The 16696-nt window shown below is 38.1% G+C and overlaps 1 protein-coding gene across 4 annotated transcripts in view; it reads right to left on the reverse strand.

Moving 5' to 3' along the window:
* PTPN2 (protein tyrosine phosphatase non-receptor type 2) overlaps nucleotides 1-16696 on the reverse strand; it is a 34389-nt gene that overhangs the window by 14220 nt on the left and 3473 nt on the right. For 3 of the 4 annotated variants that reach the window (XM_082318261.1, XM_082318262.1, XM_082318260.1), the window contains exons 2-5: nucleotides 16586-16676; nucleotides 8741-8841; nucleotides 7372-7470; nucleotides 6054-6191 (exon numbers count right to left, since the gene is read on the reverse strand). In XM_082318261.1, coding sequence (XP_082174387.1) covers nucleotides 6054-6191; nucleotides 7372-7470; nucleotides 8741-8841; nucleotides 16586-16676 — 429 coding nt within the window. Of the gene's footprint in view, nucleotides 1-6053; nucleotides 6192-7371; nucleotides 7471-8740; nucleotides 8842-16350; nucleotides 16439-16585; nucleotides 16677-16696 lie in introns of those variants that run through there. The other variant, XM_082318263.1, reaches the window with a different exon arrangement.

Consider the following 16696-nt stretch of genomic DNA (forward strand, 5'->3'; position numbering starts at 1 on the left):
CAACAGAGTCTGGCCCATCATATTGGGAAAATGAGTACACAGTAAGATTTCCAAGTGGAAAAAAAAATCTATCAAGGCCTAAATAGTATAAATACACTGGGACTACCCTCTCTTATTTGTCTGAAGCAAAGCATTAAAAAAAAGACCCTGCATTTTCAACTGAGATCTTACTGGTCTTCTGTACTTAGTTTTCCAACTAGTGAGTTAACTCACTAATCAACTGAAATGACCCATTTGTTTAAAAATCATGAATGAAATATCTTTTTTAATAAGAAATCTGGAAATCATAGAATTTCAAAGAAGATTAACACTCTTCAGCAATTCCCTCTAAGAAAAATAACTCATCAATTTACAAACAAAATTAAGAGGAGAACTGGAGAGATGAGCTAAATACACATACTAGGTAAAGCAAAGGTTAAAGTTTTCTTGTGAATCTAGATTGTGATTTCTTGTGAATCTAGATGATCCTTTGAAGTGGTAATTGATACTCTCCCCCTCAAGATTCTTAAATAGCGTTCTAGATTAAAGCCTCCCTTATACCTCAAGGCAGCAAAAATGCCCTTATCTACAGAAAATAAAGGTGATCTGTGGGTTGGGTTTTCTTTTCAAATTCCATACTTTAACAAGCACTAGCATCCTCCTCCTAAAAAAAAAAAAAAAAATCAGTAGTGCTTCAAGCACATGGCCAAGCGTCACCCTGCTCATACACTAATCTGAAAATAGGTATTTCTAAAGGAAAGATTAAACAGTGCTGTTGTACATCTCATCCAGCTCTAACCCACAGAACTACTTTTTTTCCCTCCCTCTCCATACTGTACGAAAGCTTTATCCATCCCACAATTTTCCATTGCTTTGGCTCATTTTAAAAATACCTAGTCTCTTCATCTTTCTCCATGAGTCCCATTTCAGAGCACCAGAACTGGCTGGTCTTCTTTCAACTTGCAGCTTCTAATCCTACAGCCGAATCCCATTCAAATATTTCAAATCTCCCACATTTTCTCTCTTAAACAGAATGGCTCTTCCAAGTGGTGCTTGGCAGTCAAGCTGTACAGCTGAAATACTGTCTTCGTATGAATATCCCTACCACCTTTTCCTAAAGAACCCCCCCATCACTGAGCCATGCACCACAGCTATCACTTAGGTGAACTCATGCAGGACTATAATGGAAAAAGGTTTAGTTTGCTAAAGATTCACAACTGTTGACGGACAGAAATTCAACTAATTTTATTAGAAGTGTTATCAAGAAACTAGATATTCTTTTAAAGAAAAAAAAGCTGCACTTCAAGACTTGGGCAGTAATCTAAATTTTTAGTCACGTTATACACAGGGAACACATTTCTGCATGGTAACCGAAAACCAGCTTATTCTATGGTAACTACTACGTATTTTTCCAAGATTCATTCCCTAAGACTAGCTACCGAAAAAAAAAAAAATTAAAAATTCTTTGAATAATCATGGGACAGCTTCTACACAAGCAACTTCTCAAGAAAATGAGTCAAACCATTCTAGCGAAAGTTTCACGAACTACTGGGATAAGCTTTCAGTAAATAACCAACATAGCTAAAACTGATAAACTCAGAAAATTACCACCATACCGCACAGTTCTCCACTGACTGCTGGCAACACTAACAGCATAATCAAAGGATGGCGAAACCACAAGCCATGCTCCAGGTTACAAGCAGACATCCACATGAGGACTTGAGCAGAAAAAAATGTAATGCCATTAGACTAACTTTCATCACAACAAGCCTTGTCACAACCTTTTTACAGTGACTATCCAATCACTCAAAACAAAAGGGTACAAAAATCTTAGAATAACTTCAGGTTGTTCAGTCACCTGAGAGTCTGAACATGAAAAAAAGACTACCAAAATGCTCAAAGGCATTTGACGCCTTCAATGTCAAGTAAAACAGGTGAAGACGTAAAAATAGCAGTCTGTCAAATTTCACACACTCCTTACAAAAGCCTTCATTTCATAGTTTAAGGGCTACTGAAATAGTCTAATATATGAAGGCGTAAAATACACCTACAACCTCATCGTGGTCCTGTACTTAATGATCAAGCCTTAAGTGCATTAACAACTAATTTGATCATGTAAAAATGAGAAGGCATTCTGCAAGGGCAATACTCTAAGCACTGACATTCAAAATCTTAAATCAACTTTTACCATAACCTCTTCCATTTGTTCATTCTAATGCTTGGCAAAATGGTTTTCAAGATGTACATAAAAATGGCAATGAGGATAATGGGGACAAATAATCCTCACAAACATTCTGTTTTTTTTTAATAACTAGTGCATACCCTGTAAGTCAACATGGTAATAGCTATGCCCATTGAATCTACAAAACACTTGACATTCAAGTGAGTCTGGTTCTCCTTTCCTGTTAGACACCACTACCTTTCCTAACACCTCAGTCTTATTCCTGTGGTCATGAAGACCAAAATTAATCCCTGTTGCAGTTTGTCGAAGTGATATGAGGACGCCCCACAAGTTTAAAAGCACGTTTTCTGTGTTTCAGAAATCCCTTCAAAACACTGTAGGAATGACATACACATTCATATACAAAGATACCACAAGATCCTCCTTCTTTGCCTCCGCAAACAAAGTATCTTCTCCGTACATTTAACATTTTGGACATTGGAAACTAGCAGCAAAGCAAATCTTACCGTCTTGAACTACACTGGCACCTCCTGGTTCATCCACAGGATCAGAGAGTGAGGGCCACCAAGCAGTCTTGCATAACCTTAATCTGACAGCAGTGGCCACACGGAGGCTTGGTATTAAGTTGAGAATCCATTTTGCTAATGGGTTTTCCCAAATATTTGCTATTTGCAGAGGACTCAAGATTCCACTTGGAGTTTATTAATGGACCTTCCTCTAAAGTATCATACCACCAGTGTCACATCAAATCTAGTTCATTTCTTCTAGTCCTTTCTCCTCCAGCAAATACTTTCTCTCCAAACCTCTCCTTTGGCTGCTTTATTCTTATTTCTAGGAACCCAGTCCGAGATATGTTCATCAAGGTTCCTCCAGCAATTTCAATTCGTTTCCACTGTTCCATTTCCTCACCCAGTCAATCCCTGGTTTCCCTCAAGCACTGATGCTCATTTGCCCTTCCATAGCTCCCCTGAATTCCCCAGTACCAACTTAGTGGGGTTGTGCTTATAAGCATTCATTATGTGTCACACTGTATCTTTCTCCAAGCTGTCGGGGTTGTCACACCAGAAATTACTGAAAATACAAGTTTTCTTTCTCCGCAGACCAGTATTTATACTTGTGACAAGGAAAGCTAAAAGCAGCAGTGAAGAATAATATAAAAATACATATTCAACACAAGGTGGAATCTTCCAGGAGTTAGCTGTCAATATCTAACAATTCTCCCGTAATATCAGCACAAAACTTAGCAACCCCATCCGATAAGGTTCTTTTACAGATTTAACAAAAAGCTCTCAAACACCCAACTATCACTTCTCCAATATACTAGGAGCCTTTGCTTCAAATCACAGGCATTCAATAGCTTCACACATAAATGATTATGAATTTTTAACATGAGAGCACAGTATTTTCCTTCTACACTTATTTTCCAACAGAGGCAAGGGTTTGTGGAAGCCTTCACAGTCAGTCTTTCCTCAAGGAGAGTTCTGAACCTGAGCAATTACAACCAAGCAGCGGTCAACTTTCAGAAGACCTGACAGTTAACACCAACAAAACGATGGAGGATACACAACGAACCACGGTGGAAAGGCACCTTCAAATTTCCATATTCTAAAATGCAGACTGGGTCAGGCCAAACAATAAGGAAGTGCTGCAATAAGAACCAGCAAGACAAAGCACGAGAAATATTTTCAAAACTTTTGGAAAGATACCAATAAATACCACCTCCTCTCCAAAGCTTTACCGGACTACACTAGCCACAACAGCAAAAACAAATGTTTGCCAAGAACAGATATAAACAAATTGAACCACCAAATGCCTCGATCTAATCCTAAAACACAAACATTGTCCCCCTTCCCAAGCCCCACCTGTTACTTCTTACCGCTCTTCAACAAAACAAAACCACCACCACCAAAAACAACCAAATATTCAGAGGTTGTTTCATTGTTAAGAACATTAAACAAGCACTTTACTCTCCATGCATATGTATTTAGCTTAGGTATTAGAGAGATTTGTTGCAGTAACACAAATTTACTTGAGTTCAGAATGGTTGTCTTTATAAGACAATCCTAGTTCTCTCTGTTTTCAAGGAAATACTGAAGTTTCTTAAGTATTCTTGGAATTCAGAGTATATTTTGTTCGTGAGTCATCTTATATTCCAGCCGTCAAGCGGCTAAATATCTTACTACTTTGCCTCCACCAAAGTCCCCTCCAGAATAACTTGTATAAACATAGTTAAGCTCACATTTCAAGTTACTGTGAATACTCAGTTCCCACAAGTTTTATGGTATAATTATTGAATTCTTACAGAAGGTTGCACTTAACATTTGCAGTGTTATTCTAGAAACTATGTAGTTTTTCTGTTTGAGTAACCAAGTATGTTCTACTTCTTGTAGCTGTTTTATATAAAAAAAAAAATTCTTTGGAGTTAATATTTGTGGAGCCTTACAGGTGCGCTAGGGCATTAAAATAAAAATTCAATACAGTAAGTTTGCTCAGTATTTGTGAAACGGAGTTCCATGACATACAAGAAACTCTGTACAGAGTTGACGGGCCTGCATTACCAGTCCAAAGCAAACCCAGAAATTTAAGTGCTCAATAGCTCTAATTCAAAAGTATGTATTATATTGTACTGTTCCTCAAGGGATTTCTGCATTTTCCAGCTAATGTTACATCCAAACATACAGGTATCATGAAAATTCCATCCTCTGAAAATAGGAAGTTTAAGATTAGGGGCCAACGTCGGCCAGACAATTCCAAGAAGCCGCCTTTTCGGTACTTAGGAAAACTTGCCTCAGTTTTCCAAAGAGGAAAGTTATTCTTTCTCAGGCGCTATCTTGCAAGCACTACTGCTCTTTTCTTTGCCTTTGCTGTCAATAAGCAAACAACTAAACAGAAATTCTTCAGGTCAGTAGGACAGAATTTCATAAAGCTCTTCTTATATTGAATAGACCAAGGAACAACATGCAAAGTTCTATCATGTTGATCTCGTGAGGGAGGTTTCAAATTAACAAATATTATCTCAAAGTACCATTAATAGTTACTATAAATTCAAATAATTTTGACCAAATATATCAATGTTTAATTGTATAAAACAACATGCAAAGGAACATCTTCAAGCTTTCCTTTCCCAAATCCACTGACAAGACAACCTTGAATAAAACTTGCCATACTAGCACTTTCATTTAATATAAGGCAAGGTTTATAGGGAGAGAGAATATCTTACAAGAACATAGCTGGAACAAACAGACAAGCTCTTCAATCCTGTCGTCAGCTCTGAAACAGAAGCAGCAAATTCCAACCCAAGCTCAGGCCAGGAACAATTTTTTTGAGCTTAACTTGATTAAAATGTCAAAGTGCTTAATTTTTAAGAGAAAAGGATGGTTGGTCCTGTGGAGCAAAAGGGGAGGTAAGCAAGAGGAGATAAAGTTACCTATCTACAGGTGGTAACCAGCCCTCCCCCCAAAAAACTTAGATAGCTGGACTGAATTATATGGAAAACTGAAGTTCCATTAAAAAACAGTAATTACTGAGTCTGATTTCTGATATTCAAAAGAAATCAGAAATTTCAACTCCTAGGTTCCTCCTTTTAGGGTATTTCTTACAGGTCCTCTTAGAATCAGCACTACCATCAATTACAATTCAGCATGTTAAGGTACTGCCAAATGGAAAATATAAGCATAAAAGAGAGAACAGCTTCAGCATTTTTAATGTATAGATTAATTCAGGTCTAACTCGCTTATATGCCACACATAGATCTTCAACATTATCAGAAGCAAAGTGCACTAAAATTTTCAGTGTAAAAGCTCAATCAAACCTGTAGTGACAATATGCTAAATGGTTTTCATTATATACTTAAGCCCAGGAATATGAGCTATACAGATTGAGAAAAGCTTACGTTGATATTTTCTAATTGCAGTAGATGTACTGTGTAATAGGATTTGACGTCCTCAGATACTAGCCTCACACGGAAACCTGTTTCACTGAATGTCATAACCTCCTCTTCTTTTGTTGGCCAGTATTGTGCACACTTCACCTGAATTATTAAAAAAAAAAAAGGAGAAATAAAAAAAAGAAAAATCTGGTTAAGTATCCTAGTATCTTGGGCTTTGTAAGAGCAGATTCTGAGACCCCATTATTCAATACAGTAGACTCAAGCACCTCCTCCCCATTTGAGGAATTCTCAAAGTCCATAATGTTTAAAGCCAAGTTACTACAACTGTTTCAACTGTTATTATGCATTCCAGCTTTATCTGTTTATGCTTTCTTTCATCACAGGGCTAGCGTGTTTTGAGATGCACCTTAATCATTCTCCCTCTCCCCCTTCTAGTTCTCTACAGTGAGCAGAGATCTGTACTCAGCTATTTCAACAACATTTCCCTCCCCTCCATTTCTGACATGCACACCTGCACATTTACATAACCGATGTAACACATCCAGTTTTCCCAAGGCTTGCTGAATACTGGAAGATTCTAGTGAAACAAAAGAATAAACTAACAAAGCAATGCAAAACTGTCCCTTGTCCTTTATTCCTCTTGCCCTGCACTCAAACCTTCTACAGGAAAATTTTTGCATAAGAAAATAAGTGACTTTTTAATGGACTAGTCAAATCTTTTTCACTAACAAATCTACTCTGAAGAAAAAACATAAACCTCAAATGACATGCATGGATAACTAAAATCCACAGTTGTTTTAGGCACATTAGCAGAAAAACTACATCGTAACAAAAGATTCGTGTATTCTGCATGTATACCACCAGCTGTAAAGAATCAAAAATAACTGGACCAGTTTGACAGTTGCTGGGCAGCAGCTTGTGTTCATTGTTACAAACAGTTAAGATCACTAGATAACAAATATACTACCCTGTTAGATTTAGAAGAAATAATCTAAAGATACTGTATTTCAAACGTGTCGTCCCACCTTCCATTTTGCTTTAAAGCATCTTACACTGCTCCTACTCCATCTTATTTCCATCTGTACATCCTCCTTTCTCAGGATGTTACTTCCACCCTTCTGGATGTATATTTATTAGATGCTGTTTTCACCAAACTGAAATTTGTGTCTTAGCTCCATCACTTTAATGTTATATTAAATACATGTTATGCTGTACACCAGTGAGTAAGTCTGTTAACGTTTGATTGGTATGTTAAAACAACTGTTCAACTGTATTAAAATTATGTGGCTTACTTAACAACTTTAGGCCTAATATTACTTACCGATTCTTTTTCAACAATTCTGTTCAGCATGACAACTGCTTTGGTTTGTTGTTGCCACACCATTAGCCAAAAATGACAACATGTATTAGGTAGTGGACCCTGTGTAGTAAAGAAAAAAAAATGGGTGGGAGAATGTACAGGCAAAGCAGTGTTTGAACACAGTTAATGGATCGCTGCGTGAAACAGGAAAAAGTCTTCCTCTGAAAAGTCTAAACAAATTAATAGAATGATAGAAATGACAGGCAAGAAAGTAACCACACTGCACAGATCATTCCAGTACTTAGAAGTCTTAAAACAAAACAAAACAAAAACATAAAACCAAAAACAACAAAACGGTAAGAACTCAGGGAAGGCACATTTCAGTTCAGGCATCAATACTATTCATAGAATCATAGAATCGTCAGGGTTGGAAAAGACCCTTAAGATCATCGAGTCCAACTGTCAACCTATCACTGCCAAGTCCATCTATACCATGTCTTCGAGCACCGTATCTATCCGTTCTTTAAATACCTCCAGGGATGGAGACTCAACCACTTCCCTGGGCAGCCTGGTCCAATGCCTGACCACCCTTTCGGTGAAGAAGTTTTTCCTAATATCCAACCTAAACCTCCCCTGACACAGCTTGAGGCCGTTTCCTCTTGTCCTATCACTTGTTACTAGGGAGAAGAGACCAACCCCCACCTCGCTACAACCTCCTTTCAGGTAGTTGTGGAGAGCAAAAAGGTCTCCCCTCAGCCTCCTCTTCTCCAGACTAAACAACCCCAGTTTCGTCAGCTGCTCCTCATAAGACTTGTGCTCCAGACCCTTCACCAGCTTCACTACCCTTCTCTGGACACGCTCCAGCACCTCGATGTCCTTCTTGTAGTGAGGGGCCCAAAACTGAACACAGTACTCGAGGTGCAGCCTCACCAGTGCCGAGTACAGGGGCACTATCACCTCCCTGGTCCTGCTGGCCACACTATTCCTGATACAAGCCAGGGTGCCATTGCCCCTCTTGGCCACCTGGGCACGAGAGCCAATGGCATATTGTGCCATTAGAAGAAAAGCTACTGCAGGCATGCTCAGAAGGTACAACATGAAATAAGGGGAGAAAATATTGTTGCAACCTATTTCCAAAAGAACTGAAGAAAAGAGCAAGAAATATTTCAAAAGCTTTATATGCAATAAACTATTCATACTTAAATATTCCCTTTAGCTTTTTCTTAAAATATAAAATCATGTGTTCAGGACTAGGTCAAACAGGCAGTTAGTATGAGATATTTATAACTCACAGAGACAAGGAACCATCCAAATACAAATTACGACTGTACAAATCCCCTTCCCTCAGATTCTCAACTGCTATAATAACCTAGTAATTGGTACTACTTACCTGTGTTAAAATATAGTATCTCTGAGCTTCTTCTATGACCACTAGACTGGCATTGATATAGTCATTCTCGGTGTTCTGCAGTTTTACACGACTATGATCATCTGAAATTCAAAGAAAATTAAGAATTTATGATGCATCCATCTTGATGAATACTCTCTAACAGGCAAGTTTAGGTCTGACAAGCAATTAGAAATATATTCTGCAGTTCTAACCAAATGGCAAACTACAAATACGCATGAAACTGACTTCTCATGTACCTTTGATAACTGCCTGTCTCATTCTCCCCTCAGCATTCCAGAGTAATTTCAGGCAGCTATTAACAGAACCTGCTCAGAAAACTGGAATACCCAGTTTTCTTTAAAAAGCAACCAAACAAAACAACCCTTCCTCACAGGCCAAAAGATGCCCACAGCCATCCCTCAACAGTTCCATTTCCTTAATACAACAGCACCACAACCCACACCAGGTAGCACTATGTCCTGTCGCACCAGATCACTCCACTGCGTGGTTTCCTTTAAGTTCAGAATTCCATGATTTTTGGTGAACTGAAGTTTCATAGGTTGAGGTAGAATCAAAGTTAAACTCACACAGCTTAAAAAAAAAAACAACCAACCCAAAACCCCCAAAACCTTGCAATAATTCAAACCAAGCTTTGATCAATTTAATTTTCCCTGTAATTTATTGTTTAATACTGTAAAAATTAAAAATACCAAAGAAGGGGTGCATGCAAAAATGTACCTATTTAACAAATCTTCCAATTAAACGAAGCCTAATCTAATTACACAGTTTCAGTCTCTCACGATTACACAGAAGATTTCTCTATTTATGGCAGAGGCAAGCAAAGGACTCCATTTAAAATTCTAACTTAATATGAGAAAGATTATCAGACTGTCATACTAAGACACTGCATAATGAAAAGTCATTGTGGCTGTTCCTAGAACCTTTTAGTATCTGATTTATCACCCTCTAAGAGACATTTAGGTAATCAGACTTGTTCACAGCAAGTAATCCTTCAGCCATTTATTAGAACTGTATTAAATAAACAGCATTTTTAGTTTAAAATTTGTACACAACTGCCTGCCAGGAAACAAGATCCAACTGACTGCAAAACTCCTGATGCTCAACTGCCTACACAGACTGTTTATGAGAAGAGTAAATAAAAAAATAGCAAACTAAAATGAATTTAAGAGACTTCAATGCATTTCAGGAAAAGACGGAAGAGATTCCATAAAGAAACTGACAAGAGTCAAGAGTGAATTACAGTGCAATGACAGTTTTTAACCTATGTTCACCTGGTCTAACCCACAGAACTCATTCAGGGTGCAGACTGGTGGCACAGGTGCTGTTAAAATGTCAGCCCACTTTTCACCAAAAGGCTAACTTCCTTTCGATAAACTTCTTGGGAAATGCACAAAATCTGTGAGTTTTGACATGAGCAGCTACCAAGTATCACATTCAGTGCAGCTCTAACAGGTGAACTCAGATTAAGTCCCTGTATCACAACCAGTCCATACAGCCCAAGGCTTATCTAAGAAATCCATGAATATGACCCCAGATAGGCAAAAAGCTGATGGAAATCAAAAAATAGTTACTGAATTAGACTCTTGTTCTATAGACCGCTCATATGATTTTATAAATACTTCCCGTATGTTTGCAAACCTGGGAAGAGTACATTTACTAGGTCTTGATCTGCTTTTATGCTCTTCCTCATCTATCTACTATTGGCAGCTGTCAAAGATGATCTTGCTGGATTCAAGGAAAGAAGTCAACAGTAAATTACTATTTTTTTTTTTTTTGAAGGACTGAAATTTGAGGTTGTCATCCTACCTCCTTTAGCTGCTAGCTTTTATATGCAGTCACATACAAACGTGCAGAGAACAGAAATATGCTCAAAACCTATTTTTAATACAAAAGTATGAGAAAGTTACTGGTTTAGTCTGTTTTCATTAGCATTCCAGCTGTAAGGCAACACCATCTTGACTTTCAGGAGTCTTAAAACAATTTATGATACATCTCTATGAAGAAAATAATATTACCAAAGCCAAGACACAGTAAAATTAAGACACGTGCATTTAAAAGTAAAATATGTCTCCTTGTATTATTTTGTCTGGATAGGAAAGCGTTACTTTTTCCTTTCATGTATCACTTTATCTGAAATGTTTCTACTGGAGAGAAACCAAGACCTTTGTAAATATTACATGTCATTTGCCAACAGGAAAAACTTAAGATCTTGTTATAGTAAATCACACATACCGGTACTAGTGTTCTCGGAAAGATGACGTAAGCAAGCACTGTTAACAGTTTAATCACCCAGCAGCAGCTGCTGTATTGCTGCCAGTAGGAGATAACTGCCGAGGCCCTAATGAGGTTTCCTACTGTAATCTTTACACACATTTCCAGGCTTATTTTTTCCTTCTTACAGATAATGCTTTGTAAACATGACAAATAAAATTCGGAAAGTTTTTTTTAAAAGCCCCTTTAACAACTCATTCCATGCACAGACGGCCTGCCTCCCTCCTCCTCCCCAACTGAAACAGAGGCTATTCTACAAATACACTGGCATACACTCCACAGGACAAAGAAAGCCACTAGAATATATTGATTTCCCTTCTTTCAAGGGAAGAGGTTCCTAAAGGACACAATGACCTAGAAACCTCATTCAAGCCCTGGCTTGCTCTTCTGAATTAAATGAAGCAAGCCAACTTTTGACAGTGAGTTAGCTGTAACATATTTCCCGTATGTAAATCATTTCCAGTTACAAAGTACTTTAGATTTATATGAATGATAAACCTATCTTAAATCTTATCTTAAAGATTTATCTTAAATGTTGCCATGCCCACAACAGGGAAAAATATAGTACTCATTTTCTGAAGTGCTAATTCCCCTATTTCAACAAACTACGCAGCCTGAAAAGGAAGTGGAAACTACTTAAAAATGCTTCTCATTCTGGCTCCTGCAGTAAGAAAACTACTCCCAGAACGACCCTGTCTGAGGTAAGCAAACTCTTATTACCCACTTCGAGTGAAACCCTGTCCCACTGATATCACTGACAACACTCCCCTGTCTCAAATAAGGCCAAGACTTCACATTACACATCAATTTGCCCACTCCCTGCTAAAAAGAAGATGACATATCCAGTTAAAACCAAGATATGAAATGTTTGGCATTTTACATCATACCGTTCTTGCAGCTGGTTAATGACATATTTTTATTTGAAAACAACTGTGTTTCTAGAAGTGAAACCACTGTGTAACTTAATTATCTTTTATCCAAGAGATGGCTCTGGCTCCCCAACTACGGAGCTGTTAACGAGGGAGGGTGAAATGCTACTTAGTGGATTAAAGAAAGTCATAAATAAAACATGTAGCCATAAGCCATCCCAATGACCCGGTCTGACCCCTTCCCTCCTACCAGCAAATCCCCTTCATTTCACTCACCTAAATCTAGTCTGAGTTGCAAAATTATTCAAATTACAATACTCTGTCACTAGACTTACAGCCTCAAGTTTCAGAGGTAGCCTAAGGCAAAGGAAGGGCAAAGTGACTTTTCCCTACCCTGTCACTGGTTGTACGCAACGAATGCCATCATATCAATCATGGCCTAGCTCATAACTGAAATGTATTCATACTGAAATATATGCATAACTACTGCATAGGATCCTTACACTTTTAGGCAGGACTGTGAAAAAACAACTTAAGATACAATAAAGTTTAGATCAGTATGCGCTATAAAATTCCCCTCTTCTCCCACCCCAAAGAAAGAACAATCTCCAAAAGCAGCATGTCGAGTTTATTTACACCACGGTTCTGGTAACAAGATGTTTTTAGAGAATCATTTGATAACGTCATAAAAATCATCAATGTCAGCTTCTAACACGGACAACAAGAGGTGCAGAAGGCTTATTTTGGACAGATCATCTCCTTGTTCTCAGCACGTACACTCAAAACACAGGACAGAAAGGGAACATTTTTGCAATCGTTATTAATCAGCACTATGTGCAAAACCATCCACATCAGCTCCAACTCTGTTCCCTGTAAAGCACAATACTCTTCACGTTCCTCTCTCCCTGGTATATACTTTATGACAACTGTAAGCCTACGGTTGAAAGGTCGAACACGGAGTCTACTAATGGCCACAGGAAGAAAACGAGGAATCACTACCTCTCAAGACCCTCCAACAGTAACACGATCTACCATTCAAAAATGTTCAGATGACCTAAGAAACTGGGCTACACACATTACAAAGGAAGGCTAAAGATACAATTGTGTAAACCTACCCTCCAAAAGAAGAAGAAAAAAAAAAAAGTCCTGCCAATTTTGCTGAGGGGATTTCCTTCTTGCCTCTAAATCTGGGAACACAGTAAGCAGATGTCTAAAGGTGTTTACAGTCAATCTGAGACACTAGACTCCTCTGATATGAACTAAGGATAAGATTTAGAAGGAAAGTAATAACAGAAATCTAAGAGTTTCATTAAAATTATCAATAAAGAATAATAACCTCACAAGTTATTTTCCTCTTAACAATGTTTTCTGAGAAATGGTTTCATCTGTCAGGAAATGACTGGCTGTCAAACCAAACCTATTTCATATTAACTTCCTGTTTCAATACTACTACATAGCCAAAATATTCCTCTCCCTATTCTAGACTAATACCAAACTGCTAGACTGCTATTTTTTTTTGGCTAAGCAGTAACTCTTGAGGGCTTTTATCCAACCAAACTTATACACACCATAGCTCTTTAGCCGACAAAACTGGACACTAACAAAAATATTTATGAAACTGGAGACAATGTGAAACTCGGCTGTAATGGGCAAAGATGACTGGCCTTTCCCAGCTAACAGAAATCAACTTTTACCTAGAAATGTATGTAACGGACACAAATTGGTTTCAGCGTGCGAGTGCTGCGTATTATGGTGGAAATGGGGCAAACTAACCCAAAGCATTTTTTCTTGCACTTGTAATTGACATCTTTTCTGTAAGACAGAGTAATCTTTGCATTTCCTCTTGCAGACATACCACCTCAGATTTTAGACTGGCTTGGCCGCTATCTAGATTACCAAACCATTTTCTCACTGCTATGGAGAAATAAACCATTTTCATCAAGTTACGTCTTATGTCTTACAATATGTTTGAATAGCTAGATCTTCAGAGTTTAACTGCTAGTTCTGAAGGCCTTTGACTATCACAGAATATTAGTATTATCACCCATTTTTCATTTAAACACTGTTGAAGAGCAGTAAAATTTGCAAAGTGAAGAAGCGAGATGTTAAGATTGTGTAAGACTGAGTCATCCTGCATTTCTGCAATGCCAGTTCCTTGCATACATGCGCCATGATTAGACGTGTTCACCACAGTGACCAAACCGCACAGCTATTATCCCAGCTGCTTTGAAATTTAGGTACTGCTATCTTGGAATGTTATTTATCATATATTCCCTTCCAGTCCTCTTTCTCCTCCCAGCCCTCATCATTGTTACAGAAACAATTGAGAGTCATATTTGAAAACACACAGATGTAAAATTCAACAGGAATTAGTTCAAACACAGTGTTTTGCTCTGTTCTCCTCATACGGCCTTGCTCCTAGTGCCCAGTTCTGCAGGCTATCTTGGTGGCCCAATGCAAACCTTCTTTCTTTCATAAATGCTAAAAAAAGAGACACGCTTCCTAAAGTTCATCACCTTAGTTCAGTCATCATGTTATAATTCATGTCAACTAGCATGCAATGACTCTAACCCCTTCCCGAGCCCAACTACTACTTCAAGACTAGATTTTATCTAACTTTCTCCCTCTGCTCTTGCACAGGGTCCAGGGATTAACACAATCACCTAATTGATTTCCTTCTGGCTAAACGAGCATTTCAGAAGCAAGCTGTGCCATGATCAGAGCAGAGGTGTTTGGTACTCTTTGCTACTGTAAAAGACATGCCATGATTAAGGAAAATTTTGAGCTCCAAAAAACTACAGGAGATGAATACGAGTCACACCTCTAAGATACTATTGCAGGCATTACTAGATGCTACTTAAATAACACAATGTCTTTTTATTTATTTATTTTAGAAACACTCTTTTTGAAAAGAAAGAAAAACCACAAATACGGTGAAGGTAAGCTGCCATTCTCTTTGCAGTAGTGCCTAAGAAATGAAATCCGTGGATGGGAGAAATGGTAAATGCATGAATACAACTTCTGCCACAGAAGTTGTGCGGGATATTGGACCCAGGACTAGGACTTGGGTCTCATGGGTTCAAATCCAAGTTCCTCTTCTTACAAACCCCATCCCAATTTAGGTATGAAACAGAAAGCGAATAAAACATGATCTACTTTACCACAGGTAAGATGCTAATGCTGTGCTGTGACAGGACAGCAGACCTGGGACACGTTAGTACCTCTGCGTAGACCAACAAAGGTCCAGCAGAGGCCTACCTCCCTTTGCGGAGCATACAGCGGAAGTTAGTAAGCCTTGACTAACTGGAGGTATCTTCTTCAGAGCTGTACTTTTCTCAGAGAGACCACACTGGGGAATGCCATGCAGACGCAGCAAAGAGGCTGTGCACTGAACTCTTAAGTTCAGTTTCATCAGAGTGCAGTATTGAGATTCGGCATTAAACCAGACGGGATCCATTCGGTGCGAACACACTGTGCAAGTTACCACTCCGGCAGCAGCCTAACGAGCAGCACACGGCGCTGCATCTGACCAGCATGACTCAATCCGAGACCCTTTCTGCGTAATTTTGAGAAGTGCTATGCACATGCTGTTACCACAACTTTCAACTGGAAACAAGGAGTTCAGCACTTCTCCAAATCTTACAATAGGTATTCAGATTAGGCTCTCAAACAAAAAGCCCCAATACACCAGCAGCCCTTCAAAAATTCTAGATCCAGTAACAAGAAGGCTTTTATGAGCCTTTGGTGCTCTCGGAAACCTCATACTAAAGAACACGCAAACATTTAACCTGTTCCAACTTCAATATTTTGTAGAAAAATTAAGGCTGTACTAAATTTTTTTCCTAGTCCTTTTGAAAGTGATTTTTTATAGCTTTCTCCACCTATAACTACGTATTGGTAATCTTTTGCTTACATGTCTTTTTACAATGACTTTGGATTACAGTTTCTAAAGTAAATGCTGTTGAAAAAGGTCCACAACATTTTAGTAGCAAAGAACCTGGTAAAAAAACAAACAAACAAACAAAACCCGCTTGTCTTCACCTGAGATGTAAGATCATCATGTCCCAAAGACCACTTTATGGAAGTTAGTAAAATACAAAGCACTCCGTACCATATCTACTTGCATTGAGAAAATTAAAGAACAACTTCAGGCATACGTTCTTCCAAACAGACAAAAGTAACAAAATCTCAAGTATTTTTTAAAGCAACAGCAGAAATTGAGGGGCATTTATCCACACAATCTTATAAATGTACCGAATCACTTAGCCCAAAAGGAAACTGTATTAGTCAAGGTTTATTAACTTAATTTCTGTGCTCAGATGTTGATTTTTTTATGATAGATAAAGCAATATTAAACAAATAGATTTCCTTATGAGAAAAATATCTTTAAAATATTACTTTGCAGCTCAAACATTTCCCTGTATACCAATAACAATAATTTGCAATTACCTCTCATTTACCATTCAGCACAATGAGCTTAACCTGCAAACTCTTCTCCCTTCTGGTATACACATTTGTGTATGTGTTAGGAAAAACACATTAATCATAGGATACATGCCTACAGAAATAAACAAAATACATAATCTACAATGACCATGACTTATTATCTACAGTATTTAAAAGTAAGCCAGGTAAGTAAAAAGTCTAGAAAGTTTACTGCAATAATCACAGAAAAGATACTTACACGGACTAACATCTCTGTATCTGTTTCTATTTCTGTTTTCTGGATATTTTGCAACTCTATGAGGGTAGTCACTGGATTTATGTCGAATTTCCTTGAAAAGACAAAAAACGT

Source organism: Platalea leucorodia (assembly GCF_965183815.1).
Source record: "Platalea leucorodia genome assembly, chromosome: 1".
In the NCBI taxonomy this organism is placed as follows: Eukaryota; Metazoa; Chordata; class Aves; order Pelecaniformes; family Threskiornithidae; genus Platalea; species Platalea leucorodia.